Below are 12,140 nucleotides of genomic sequence, written 5' to 3' on the forward strand. Positions count from 1 at the left end.
TGGTAAAGACCATAGCAGTGTAAAATCCGGATCACCCAGTCACCTGCAGTTGGAATAAACTACATTTCTGTTTCCAGTAGCTGTGAAAGATGAACAGCGATGAGGTAATTAATGTAACTGCGATGAAACAATGTCGGTAAGAAACAGTTAACTTTAGTTTTGTACCGTATTCACTCACCGCTGAGAGCCTTGAAAAAGATAAATATAATGTTAAGTTTCATGATTTCTCAGTAAACACACGTTAGATCCCAACAGGAAGGTGCCGCCTGAAATTCAACCGGAATAAACAATATACAAATTCATAGAGAATTTTAGTCCCATCGACTTTCGTCTTTATAAAGAATAAGGAAAGGAGGAAATCACCTAATCCGTAAAGCAGGCTGCACATTTGTAATTGTTTAGTGTGGCGGGGTTACTGCCCCCCTCCTCAGAGTTGCTTAGTGCTGGTGAAAGTGATGCAGACGCCCTCGCGTCATGACAGAGGTGTCATTCAACTAGTTGTAAGTTGACGCATAAAGTTATGAAGATATTTTATAAAGGTTGAAAAGTTAACTTAATGTTGGTTTAAAGTGGTGAAAAATAAAATTCCTCCTCAAAGGTGAGATAAAATCAGACAAAAGATTCTTTGAGAGATCACTGCTACAAGCTGCTGAGTAAGGTTTGTACTTTGCTTTTGGGTGTGAAATAATAAATGTATTAAAGTTCACCATGTTCTCCATTAAACTTCTAACTCTGAAATAAACCTAAACAGTCTGGAGTTTTAACTTCTTCTCTCTGAATCACTTTGTGTTCCAGGTGTCCCTAAAGTCTCCAGAAGCAGTCGTCATTTTGCCGATCTTCATCGGAAACATCCCCGTCAACTTGTCCCCAGCCAGGTCTATAGCCACCACTCCCGCCTTGGCGCCGGTACCGTGCGCTGCCGGAGTGATGCCCAGCGCCCCGCCGGTCGAGGAGGATCCAGAGGGCGGGCTTTGCGCCGGAGGGTACACCAGCGAGGAGCTTCCCACCAAAAGCCACTCACAGCAGGATCCCTCAGGTCAACCTGTCACCATGTCGCCCAGCGCCTTCAGCCACGCCCCGGGCGCAGCGATGCCACCTTGCAGGCGCCCCGATGCATCTGCTCCGCTCTTCTGCTTGTCCACTGGAGCCACCATACCTTTCTTCACAGAGGGAGATGTAAATCCAATCCCCACCTCCTGTTCTCTCATCCTTCCCCCAGAATACAGCAGCTCTGACTACCCTCACGGTGAGCAACTAAAAACCCATCCATCCTTTCAGTTAGATGTCAGTCTCTCCATTTATCCACCAAGTTTTCAGGCTGCCTTCTCCCTGTCCATCTGTCCCTCCTTAATTTTTCCAGGACACCAGTCAGTTTGTCCATTGATCTTTCTATCCTTTAATTAATATGCCATTTTATAAGGCGTTCTGTCAATTAGTGGTCTGATTTATACATTTTTTCCTGTATACGGTGCAGGTCATCTTCTTACTTTCTCCCCTTCAGTACCATTGGTTCATTAATGTTGAATTCTCTCCATCTTCTACTTCCTGACTGTTGGTCTTGAGTATGAAGTCAGCAACTAACCGTGTCTCTTAACAGGCGCCATTTTTGGGGTCCATAAGCACTGAATACAACAAACATGATTTTGCATCCAATCTGACAGAAAACTGTGTTTTAAGAGGTTGTGATGCTCCGCTCACATTGACAGTGAATAGAGATGAACACACCTGACATGGTTCCCTGCTAGGGGCTTGCGTAGCTCTGACTGGTCTATTTTAGTCGGACTACACAGCAATTCAGCGGATATTTCATGGGTCTGACAGGAAGAGAGAAGCAATTATAAAGTAAAAAACACATCCACTTTAGGGGAAAATACTAAATAAAATCTGTCAATTCCAAGAGGAAACAATCAGGTTTGTCCTGTTGGAATCACACAGAGCATGGGATGGGAGACTGGGACATAAACAATCAATAAAACAATAAACTGGATCATTTAGCTACAAGAAGGGTTGAGAAGGACAGAAAATAGAGAAAAAATAAAATATTGATCCTATTTGAACAATAAAATAACAAGTGACATCGCAGGGAAGCCCAGTTTATTACTTTCCTCTATGAAGGAAAAAAAAGCATTAACTAACTTTGTAGCCACGCTGTCAGTTCTTTATTTTTATTTTTTTCACAGCATTTTTAAAATCTGACCCCCTCAAATGTGGAAAAGTTCAATCATTGTGTAGTGTGAAGGAAAATCGCATCAGAGATTAAAAAGCTGCCCAGGGCTACACACACAGCAGTATTATGGTGAAGCACAGTATGCATTACTTCGCCGCTTGCCTGTGGCAAAGTTTACACGATATGAATATAAATTAGAGTTACAACTTTGCTACAATACCAGTACAAATAACAAATTCACAGATTTACAAGCACAAATCAGGAGTTAACAAATAGGAATTACACATTTATGAGATTTGTGAGTCATATGTAAAATTGTGATCCATGTTTATTGTTTGGGGAATTTAAGATTTGAGCTTCTAACCCTAACCTGTTTTCATAAATGTTAAACTTGTTCTCTCATAGATGAAGATCTAATGTCATGTTTTTATGAGTTGACTACAAGAAACATGCACAAATCCTATATTTATTTAATTCAATTTAATTCAGTTCATTTATATAGCGCCAATTCAAAACACAAGTCATCTCAAGGCACTCCACATTTAAAATATTGAATTTTTATTGACAAATTCAGACATCTACACATACCAGTTCATTAGGGCTGAAACAATTAATCATATTAATCATGATTAATCGATTATTGAAATAATTGTCAACTAATTTAGTAATCGATTAATCGTTAACTGGAGTTTAGATACTCTAAAACAAGCCTTTAGCATACAGAGCGACCCACATAGAGCAGCAGTTATATCAAAATTGAAAAATATCTAAAGATTTTGCATTTGTTCTTCTGTTAATATGTTCCATCAGAACTCCTGCAGTGGAAACCTTTTAGTTTCCCCTGGTTTGATTTTGTAAAAAAATCTTCTTTAAGGAACCTTTTTGCTATCCGATTATTAATCAATTAATTGAAAATGTATTGACAGATTAATCGATTTGGAAAAATAATCGTTATTTGCTGCCCTAATGTTTATTTACAGTTATCTGACACCATATTTGTCCACCAGTACATCCATCCATCCATAACTCATAAACCCTTCAGTCTTTGGCTGATTGTCGCCCTCTTTGCTTCTGTGTTTCAGAACCTCCTCCATCTTATGAAGAAAGCTGCAGCACTGTGGACTCCAGTATAAACAGTGGAGAGTAGAGAGGAAGCTGGAAACGAAATATCATGGCCACTATCTGTATGCACTCCTTTTTAAAAAAAAAAAAAAAACCCCGGAGACGCTGGAACGAAGGCCTCACCCTGCAGACCCTCTAAGGATTGTATCTGTTGAGGATTTAAAGGGATTCGTGGTTCCCCTTTATGTCACAGCTGGTGGCGTCAGACACAACAGGGGAACACCGTGCCTAAAGGAAGTACTCATCAGATCAATATTTAGTATATTCTTTCGCTGGACCTCTTTTATTCTTTCAAGAGTGTAAAATCTGTTTTTATTTCAGTGGATGGTTACTTCTGTGATGCCTTTAGACTAATTGTAGCACCTGATTGTTTTTGATTGGACCTCTCAATGTGACTCTTATAACAAGTCTGTACAGATGGGGGTTTGGCTCCCAGCTTTCCTCATCCTCAAACAGGCAGAGCTGTCTTTATAGTGGATATAAAAAGTAAACCAGGAGCTAAACGTGCCAGTTTCTCTGCTCAATCCAGTGTCTGACAGCAAAGAGGAGGAAAAGTACAGAATGTAATAGAAACCGCTTTTCTGGAGGATGTTTGAAGAAACTCTGATTTTCTAGTTTTATCTCCATTCTTCTCCACATTTTGTGGTATTAGAGCAACAAACATGATGATATTTATGTAGGTTTTTCCATAACAAACCAAACCAAAAGCAGAACAGAACTTTAAAGTGGAAGAGAAATGACAAAAATGCTTTTTTTAAATTAGTTTCAACTCAGTTCAAGTAGATTGAATTCTTTTGGCATCAAAACACACTTTCAAAGTTCTGTCCAAAAAATTCCAACCCAAATTGAACTTTTGATTTACTTCTAAACCTCCCAGAATGTGCTGTAACATTTTAGAGTCATCTGCATTAACATATTCTCTGGTTTTCTGGGAGTTAATGGATGTTTTTTCTTCGGTATTAAGCTACTTTTTCGCACATTTCTGCACAGTTTTTTTTTTTACAGAAAATGCCTGAATTATAATCAGTAAGGATCAACAAGGTTACTATAAGTTTGAATATTAACAGAAAAGCAATCAACAGAACAATCGAGCAAATCTGACTCCATGAATAAAAATTGAGAGGTTATTTATTAAACTGAGCATTTTCAAAAATTCATTCTGTCAACTTGTGTTGGTTCAAAGGTAATTTATCTGCCAATAAGCCCAAGTTTTTCTTCAACAAGTCTGAAAAAACCCGATAGCGCCCTCCTGTGGTCAGTTCTGATAGAAGCTTTTTGTTAACTGGCCTTCAGATCTGCAGTTCTCTCATATCCGGCCATCCAAACGGAGTCATTGCATCTGTTTGGTCTGCTGTAATTCACACCAGATCAGGGTTTCTGCTGTGGTCTTGTCCTCTGAAGGAGCCTAAAGGTCATTTTGGTTGCCTTAACGCTTATCTAGTGTAGATGACAATGTAAATGTGCACAATTGCAGCACTTTCTGAGAGTTTGAGTGCATGAATTCAGAGGAAGCACCTGAATATATGTGTGTGTGTCTGTGTGTGTTTTAGGGGTGAAAAGATAGTCGATAAAAAAACTAGATGCTGAGCTTTTTTCCTGCTTTAAATTCCATTTTAACCTGCTGCTGTGTCATCCTCTAGTGTTAAACTGTTTACTTTTCCTCTTGTTTTATTCCCTGCTTTTATAAATCATTTTCTTTGAAAAAACTCCACGACAGATATTGGCTCATGTCTGCAACCGGCATTTGCAGATAGAACATGTCTGTTGTATTTTTGCACATTAAAAATCTTTATTTTCATGGTATTCATAAGAGGGAAAAGAAAGTAAAATGTAAGACTGATTGTTTATTAGTTTTTTTCTGTTGTTTAGAGGAAATGTCTCTATCTGTACTGCTGATTGCTTATCAAGCAGGTCTACTATGCTGTCAAAACAGGGTTCCTTCACGCAATTTACAAATTATGGAAACAAATGAAACTTGTTTTAAACATTTTAATAAATCTGGATAGGTAAAATAAGTCTGAATATCCGTAATATTCTTTTTTTTTTAAATAATAAAACATCACCATTAGATCTAGATTAGTTGTTTTCAAACATACCATGTTTAATAGATTTATAGAAAATAACAAAACCTGAACCTAAACCGATATTTAAAAGGAGATTTAACTTCCTTCTGATAAGACGTTTGTATTTATGGTAACCTATAAATAGTTTTATTGTTGTACCATCTCTCCTGTTCGCTATCGCTATCATGACACCGAAGGATCCGTTTGTAACAATAGAATTTGACCTCTTATATCGAGATTTGAGGAACATTTTATTATTTTTCACAAAAGATAGCTCAGGATCATATTACCTTAAGATGATGTGGTCAAAATGGTAAAGTGATTAAAAAAGCTTAACATTCATACATGTCAGGATAAAATATTGCAGGGAACGGGGCTTGAAGTTGGTAGCTTATCATAAATATTTGCTCAAGACACTGAGTTAACAAATTAGGTATGAAACTATAAACCCTTATTTGCTTAAAAGCCTTCATCATATTATTTTTTTCCTAATTTAACTGTTGTTGGGTCATAAAGGGCTTTTTCTTTATTGTCTCTAAACTTTGAGTGAAAAATTAAGGATCTTTGTGTCTTATCTGAGAATAATTGCACAGTGGTTATGAAGCTCAAGATCATGAGATAATTGTCATATATAAGAATTGGTGCATGATTTTTTTGATGATAAATAACCTCAAGAAAGTGAGGTTGATGTGATTAAAGGAGCTTGAGGTCCAGGATTCTTGAATTTATGAAAAAAAATGCTTTTATCAGGCTTAGAATCAATTATCTTAAGATTATGTGAGATAATATAATTAAATGCATGACAAATATCTGCAAAATACTTGGGCTTTTAATGTGTTTAATGACCTAATGATGGAGGATTATCAGGTTATCCTTTTTTTTTTAGCCCAGTTTGGGAGCATTAATTGATTTGAAAAAACAAATGTAAAAATTTGCACCCAGTAGCATCACATATTATTGCTTAAATTTTTGAGGTGTTTGGATTTTGAGCTTTAAAATGTGAAGGAACCCTGTTTGATGATCTGCCCCTTCCTCTTAATGTGTGAACCTAAAGCACAACTACTGTACTAAATGATGTTTGGTGTGATTCCCATTGTTTTCTGATAACAAACCAGATGATGTCAGTTTTGTATTGATGAAAAGAGGAAATCAGTGCTTCGTTGGGGTTCAGATTCATCCTTACACAGGGGAAGCGCTCCAACAGATTTAATTATGTTAAAGTTTCTCTAGCAATGTGACTGCATGCCTTAAACCATTTGGATTTAACTCGACATTAGCCTGTTCTGGACATTTTATTTCTCCAAAGGACATTCCCACTGGACTGTGCCAAGTGCACTGATGTAGCTCAAAGAAGCAGACACTGGACCGTAAATCTGTAAAGTTCTGTTTTTATACCCGTTTTAGAAAACATATCACCCATTTCTGGACGTGCTGCAGCAGCTCCTTGAAGTTCATTTCTTGCTGCCTTTTTTAGTTGTTTATTTTTACCAAAAGGTACTATAGCTTTATGAAACTCCATTGTTATGTTTTTTTCAGTTTTTTTTCTTTTACTTGTAAATAAGTGGCATCTAGTTTTGTATTTTTTTACATGTAAACCGTTTACAGGTGCCGTCTGGATATACTGAGAAAAGCAACTCAACCAGTACATGTAATGTTTCCATTGACAGTGCAGAGTCGGGTTGTACTGTATAAAATGATAATAAAGATCACATGATGGGTTTTTGTAGTTTAAATAATCTGCTTTTTGCTGGGAAAGATATTTTATGATGCTGATTTTTTCTATTTTTGCTTTTAGTTCATTAGCTTTCCAAACTTTGATTTGCCACGGTGCACAATCATTTTCTCTCATACCCTAATTAGTGATTATGCAACCCTTATAAAACACATTATGACAACACTGTTATGTGTGTTGTATACTTCTAGGGGGATTTTCAGCCACTGTCCTATGCAGAATTTGAGTTTTAAGTTTTATTTAACAAACTTTTCCCATATAGGTGCAAAGATAGTTTTTGATTTTCTTTTTTCTTATGTTTACCTTTTAGTGGGATCCCAACTTCAGGAGGCAATCTATTTTATTTTGCTTATTTTTCTCTGCAAATATGAACATAGTTTAAAATTTTTTTTATAGCTCTATAATATAATTATATAATAATTTTATACCAAGATATAAACACTAACCAAAAATGAATGAAAGCTTAGTGGATTTTTCTGAATTTTCTGAATTAATTTTATCCATTTACACTTAGAAGGCTGTGATCAAAGCAATTCTTTTTCTATTGGCTAAATCCCAGAATATCATGATGGAGGATTTTTAAAACACCTTTAAATTCGGAAGGTTAGATTCATTTTTAATGTATTTTTGTAAAGTGTATTTTTTTAAGTATATGATGTCAGCACAAGTCTAGAATCTTTTATTTCTAAATAGTGTTCTATTTTTAATCTGTATTCACTAAAATAACTAATTAAGATATAATTATAAATACATATTTTAGATTAAAATGCGCGCTTGAAGACAAACGGAATGAGGTGTAAATACCCTCCTGCTCAGTTCACCGTTTCAGCCAGGTCAACCTCCGGCTAAATGCGACGGAGCAGATCCACTTCAAAACGCCGCGATAAACCGGAAACGTTCGGCCTTTTCCGTGGATCACATGACTTCCGTTTATGACTGCAAAAACGTAAAGGCGTCATAAACAAAAAACAGAAGCTTTTGCTTAAACCTGCCTGTGCTTTGTAGGCATCAGGATGCATTCATTTTATAATAAAAAATATGATATAAAGCTGTTTTTTCAGGGCATTTATTTGCAAGGCTTTGTTTCCCTCTTAGTTTGTTACTTGGAATGTAACGGCTGTAAAAACTCAATTACCCGTGAGCCTCTTCGGGTGATTTAAGTCACGCGTTAAGCCGCTTTCCTGCTGCTGCTGCTGTGATTGTATTCAGTGTTGACTGTGGTTAGGCTGCATTCAGTCGATGGAGCTTCTGTCGTCGGTTCTCCGACAGCTGAAAGTTTTGATGGGACCCGAATTCAACAGCAACTGAAAGCGTCTGTTAGCTTCACGGCACCAACATGCAGGTAGGTGATTGTTCGGTGTTCACACAAAGGCTGCATTCTGCCGAGATATTCTTTAGCTAAAACTTTAAAGTCACTACATTAGCTGGTTAGTTTGTGTTAAAAGGCAAAGTGGCGTCATAAAAGGGGCGGTGGACCCTTTGTTTGTGTTTTCAAATATGCTAATATAATCTAGTTTATATTTAACAAACTGCGTCCTTTAGTGTCACTAGAAGCAAAATATGGGTCAATAGGAAGATTAAAATATCTCTACTTATCACGGCTTTTCCACTAATTAAGAAAAAAAACGTCTTGCAGGTTATCTATCTCTAACAACACTTTGCATTTTTAAAGGGTAAAAAAAAAACGTATATTGATTAATTTATAGATAACCTGTTGAGTTATTTAGCTTAAGTTTAAGTTTCCCTGTCTTATACCTGGAAAACAAAAAAAGGATAAAATAAAGCTCATCCAGATGCCATGGAGAGAAATATGCATTTGGTTTATTTTTATTGTTCTAAAACTATTGACGTTTTGATTAAATATCAAGAGTTGCACATAAAATTTAATAATTATAATTAGAAAGAGATTTTGAAATCTGGTTTGTTTGGACTTTGACTGCTTTTTTCCTCTTTACTTAAAATCTGATTTCTGTTCCTCTGCCTTTTTTTTTATTTTAATTTTTATTTCTTCATTGCATTTTTGCTTGAGATAATGGTTAACCACGTTAACCATTATCTCAAAACATGACATGTCTTGTGATTTTTTGATGATGTATTTAATCTAACTTTCTATATTCTATTTGACACTTGGAATAAAAAGTAAAAGTTTGACTTAATGATTTAGAACATTGTGGGTATTTGATGCCAGCAGCTGGTATTTTGGTGGCAGTTCTCTGAAACTGGGCAGGTACAGAACAATAAAAAGCCGCCAGAGGAAATCTTTCAAAGTAAGAACTGTAATCAATAACCATGTTTTCATTTTAAGTCAGAAGGGCATGGATCTGTTGTGTGATTTGTGGTTCTTTTGGGATCTGGGTCGGTTTGCCCAAACGGTAACCACTTCTCTCAATGCAATACTGCAATGCTAATTAAAATGAATTACAGCTTCTTTATACACTTTGTTGAAGTCCCTTTATTGTTTCTCCTTCCTAATAATATTTGCTCAGATGACTGTTTGCACAAGTCAAATCGAATGAAAAAGGACAATGTTTGTCATCTAGGAAGTTAAGCAATTTAGTTTGAATAATATATCAACTGTTTTTTTTTGTTTGTTTTTTTTTTACATTGGCCCCTTGATACCATAAAGAATAAATAATGAACAGTTTAGTTTGTGCCTTCAACTTGTTGCCCATAGGAAGACGTTACTTGGATATTACAAAACCGAATATCTTCAGAACAGCTCCAAATTACACAAAACTAATATGGGTGAGTAGAACATGATGTAATAATGTGAAATCCAGGAGCCAATGTAAAAAAGAAAACGGTGTTCTCCTTTAAAGCAGACGGCTTAAAAAAAGTCTTTACTGTCAAACATTTAGCTGTACCAGCAGCAAAGTGAAAGGGAATCTGATTTCACACAAGAATATAAGAAATATAAAAACTGAAAACTAAGAATATGAAACTACAGTAGGAGCAAAATTAAACCCTAACGAAAATATTATAAATGCTAATTTCTGTAGTAATGAGCCACTGTATTAGGTGATTTTTAAATTTTAATTTGAATTCTCCTCCCAGCCAGTAAATAGCCCGATCTTCTGCTTTCATTTCGTACTTTTTGCCAGCAGGTTGTCAGGTCGCTAAAAACTGATTTTTTTGGCATTAGCAGTTTGGTTTTACAGAAGAAAAGCAGGAACCTCAGCATTGCTTATGAGCCCTTTTTCTTTAGTTGGCACCAGGACTTAAGCTTGACTGATGTTCACTTTTCATTTTGCTCCTTTAATGTTTTTGTGTTTGAGTCTTAGAAATATAACACAGAGAAACCATTTCTCAGTTCAATCACAGACCCACCAGCATCTGGCAATATCTGAGCTCCGTCTCACCTGACTTCAACCTGCTTTTCCCGTTGGTGCAGAATTCTTTTTTTCCCCAACATTTTTCCTTGTAACTAGAACTAAATATTTGCATATTTTGGATCCGTTCTAATTTGTAAAACCATTATACTATATTTTTGGTCAGTAATAATACTGTTATTCTGCACCATCTAGATATTATATGGATGTTGTTTTTGAAACTACTTTGTGCACCAAGAAAGTGTCAGTCTGCTACTGAAGGAGCTCTGCTACAGCTTCATCTTTTTATACCCCATTTACACCACCCTTTTGAAACCTGTAGTGGGAAAAAAGTATTCAACTATTCATCCTAGTTAAATAAACAGAGATTGATGGATTTCACTCAGTCGGCACATTTATTCATATCTTTGCAAAGAGGGAACAGTTCATCATGCAGCCCTTATGGCACAGCATTCTACCCTGGACAGCGTTCGTTCTCCCTTACTTACAACAATGGAAAGTAGTCGGAGTTGAAACAAATTACAGACACTTTGGTTAAACAGTAACATGTAATGAATAAACCTTGTGAAAGAATCTGATTTGTTATGGGAAGAAGCTATGTCTGGTCTACAAACACCATCCTGCAGGGAAAGGCGTGGCCTTGAAAGTGAAACAGACTGAGTGAAAACTTTTATAGTGAGTAAATGGGATAAATTAATGTATAATAGAAGAGAGATAAAAAATTTTCCGGCAACAAACCGTGCCGAGAGCGTTCCGAGCACGGTAACAGAGATAACTGTTAAGTGTAAATGGAACGCAAACTTAACCGGACCATGCCAGACTCAACCGAACCGTGCTAAACTAGAACTTAGCCCCATTTACACCACCCTTTTGATAGAGTGCCGAGAACGAACTCAGCACAGTAACTGAGATAACTGTTGAGTGTAAATTGAACGCAAACTGAACCGGACCATGCTAGACACAGCCGAAGAGCGCTAAATCTAGTACTAGTTCAACAGTAGGGCTCAGCGAGCTTCAGTTGTTGCTCGGATCTCTGATAACAAAGAGTGCATGAGCAGACTGCTTCATCTCCTTACACTCAGCTTCCAGTAGTTGGCAGTAATGGACATCAGTAAGTTGCTTGCCAAACGCCATAAAACAAAAGAGGAGGGACCTGAAAATAACAATCAAAATCTTCTCAACACTACATAATTCCCAAAAGCTGACTCTGTCAAATAAATAAACTAAAGGCTGACTTGCGGAAAACAACGAAATATCATAACTAAAACCATACATAACTTCCTGAATGTTGTAGGCGCCGCCCTTTTGATGTACTTGATTCCCTCATTCAATCCTAGCAGTAGTACCATAGATCGTCACTAGGAGGCGAGGATGAGTGCTAACGTTGTATGTAAATGATCATAAGGAACCAAGCTTGGCATGGTTAACTGATCCAAGCTCGGTCCTAACTCGGCGCGGTTCGGTTTCAGAGGGGTAGTGTAAATAGGGCACTAGTTCAACAGTTGGGCTCGGCACGGTTCGGTTGTTGCTCGGTTCTCTAATGACAAAGAGCAGATGAGCAGAACGCGTCATCTCCTATTTAGAATCATCTGACACATTTTGCGGGTTTTCTGGTGTTTCTGGATTTGCAATTAAAAGATCTCTTCACCTGTTCGCAACACGAACGTCTTCTCGGCCTGTTAACGATAAATGGCATCAAAAGAGCGCGGTGCGACTAGGGATGATGC

General features: G+C 36.9%; 2 protein-coding genes across 2 annotated transcripts in view; both read left to right on the forward strand.

Annotated features, from left to right (window-relative positions):
• arrdc1 (arrestin domain containing 1) overlaps positions 1-6,075 on the forward strand; it is a 50,367-nt gene extending 44,292 nt beyond the window's left edge. The window contains exons 7-8 of the mRNA XM_015402902.1: positions 796-1,246; positions 3,250-6,075. Coding sequence (XP_015258388.1) covers positions 796-1,246; positions 3,250-3,314 — 516 coding nt within the window. The 3' untranslated portion in view covers positions 3,315-6,075. The remainder of the gene's footprint in view (positions 1-795; positions 1,247-3,249) is intronic.
• Positions 6,076-8,258: 2,183 nt separating this feature from the next.
• slc31a2 (solute carrier family 31 (copper transporter), member 2) overlaps positions 8,259-12,140 on the forward strand; it is a 15,815-nt gene continuing 11,933 nt past the window's right edge. The window contains exon 1 of the mRNA XM_015402910.1: positions 8,259-8,426. Within this exon, the coding sequence (XP_015258396.1) occupies positions 8,421-8,426 (6 nt within the window). The 5' untranslated portion in view covers positions 8,259-8,420. The remainder of the gene's footprint in view (positions 8,427-12,140) is intronic.

Source organism: Cyprinodon variegatus, unplaced genomic scaffold (assembly GCF_000732505.1).
Source record: "Cyprinodon variegatus isolate N-32 unplaced genomic scaffold, C_variegatus-1.0 Scaffold1408, whole genome shotgun sequence".
In the NCBI taxonomy this organism is placed as follows: domain Eukaryota; kingdom Metazoa; phylum Chordata; class Actinopteri; order Cyprinodontiformes; family Cyprinodontidae; genus Cyprinodon; species Cyprinodon variegatus.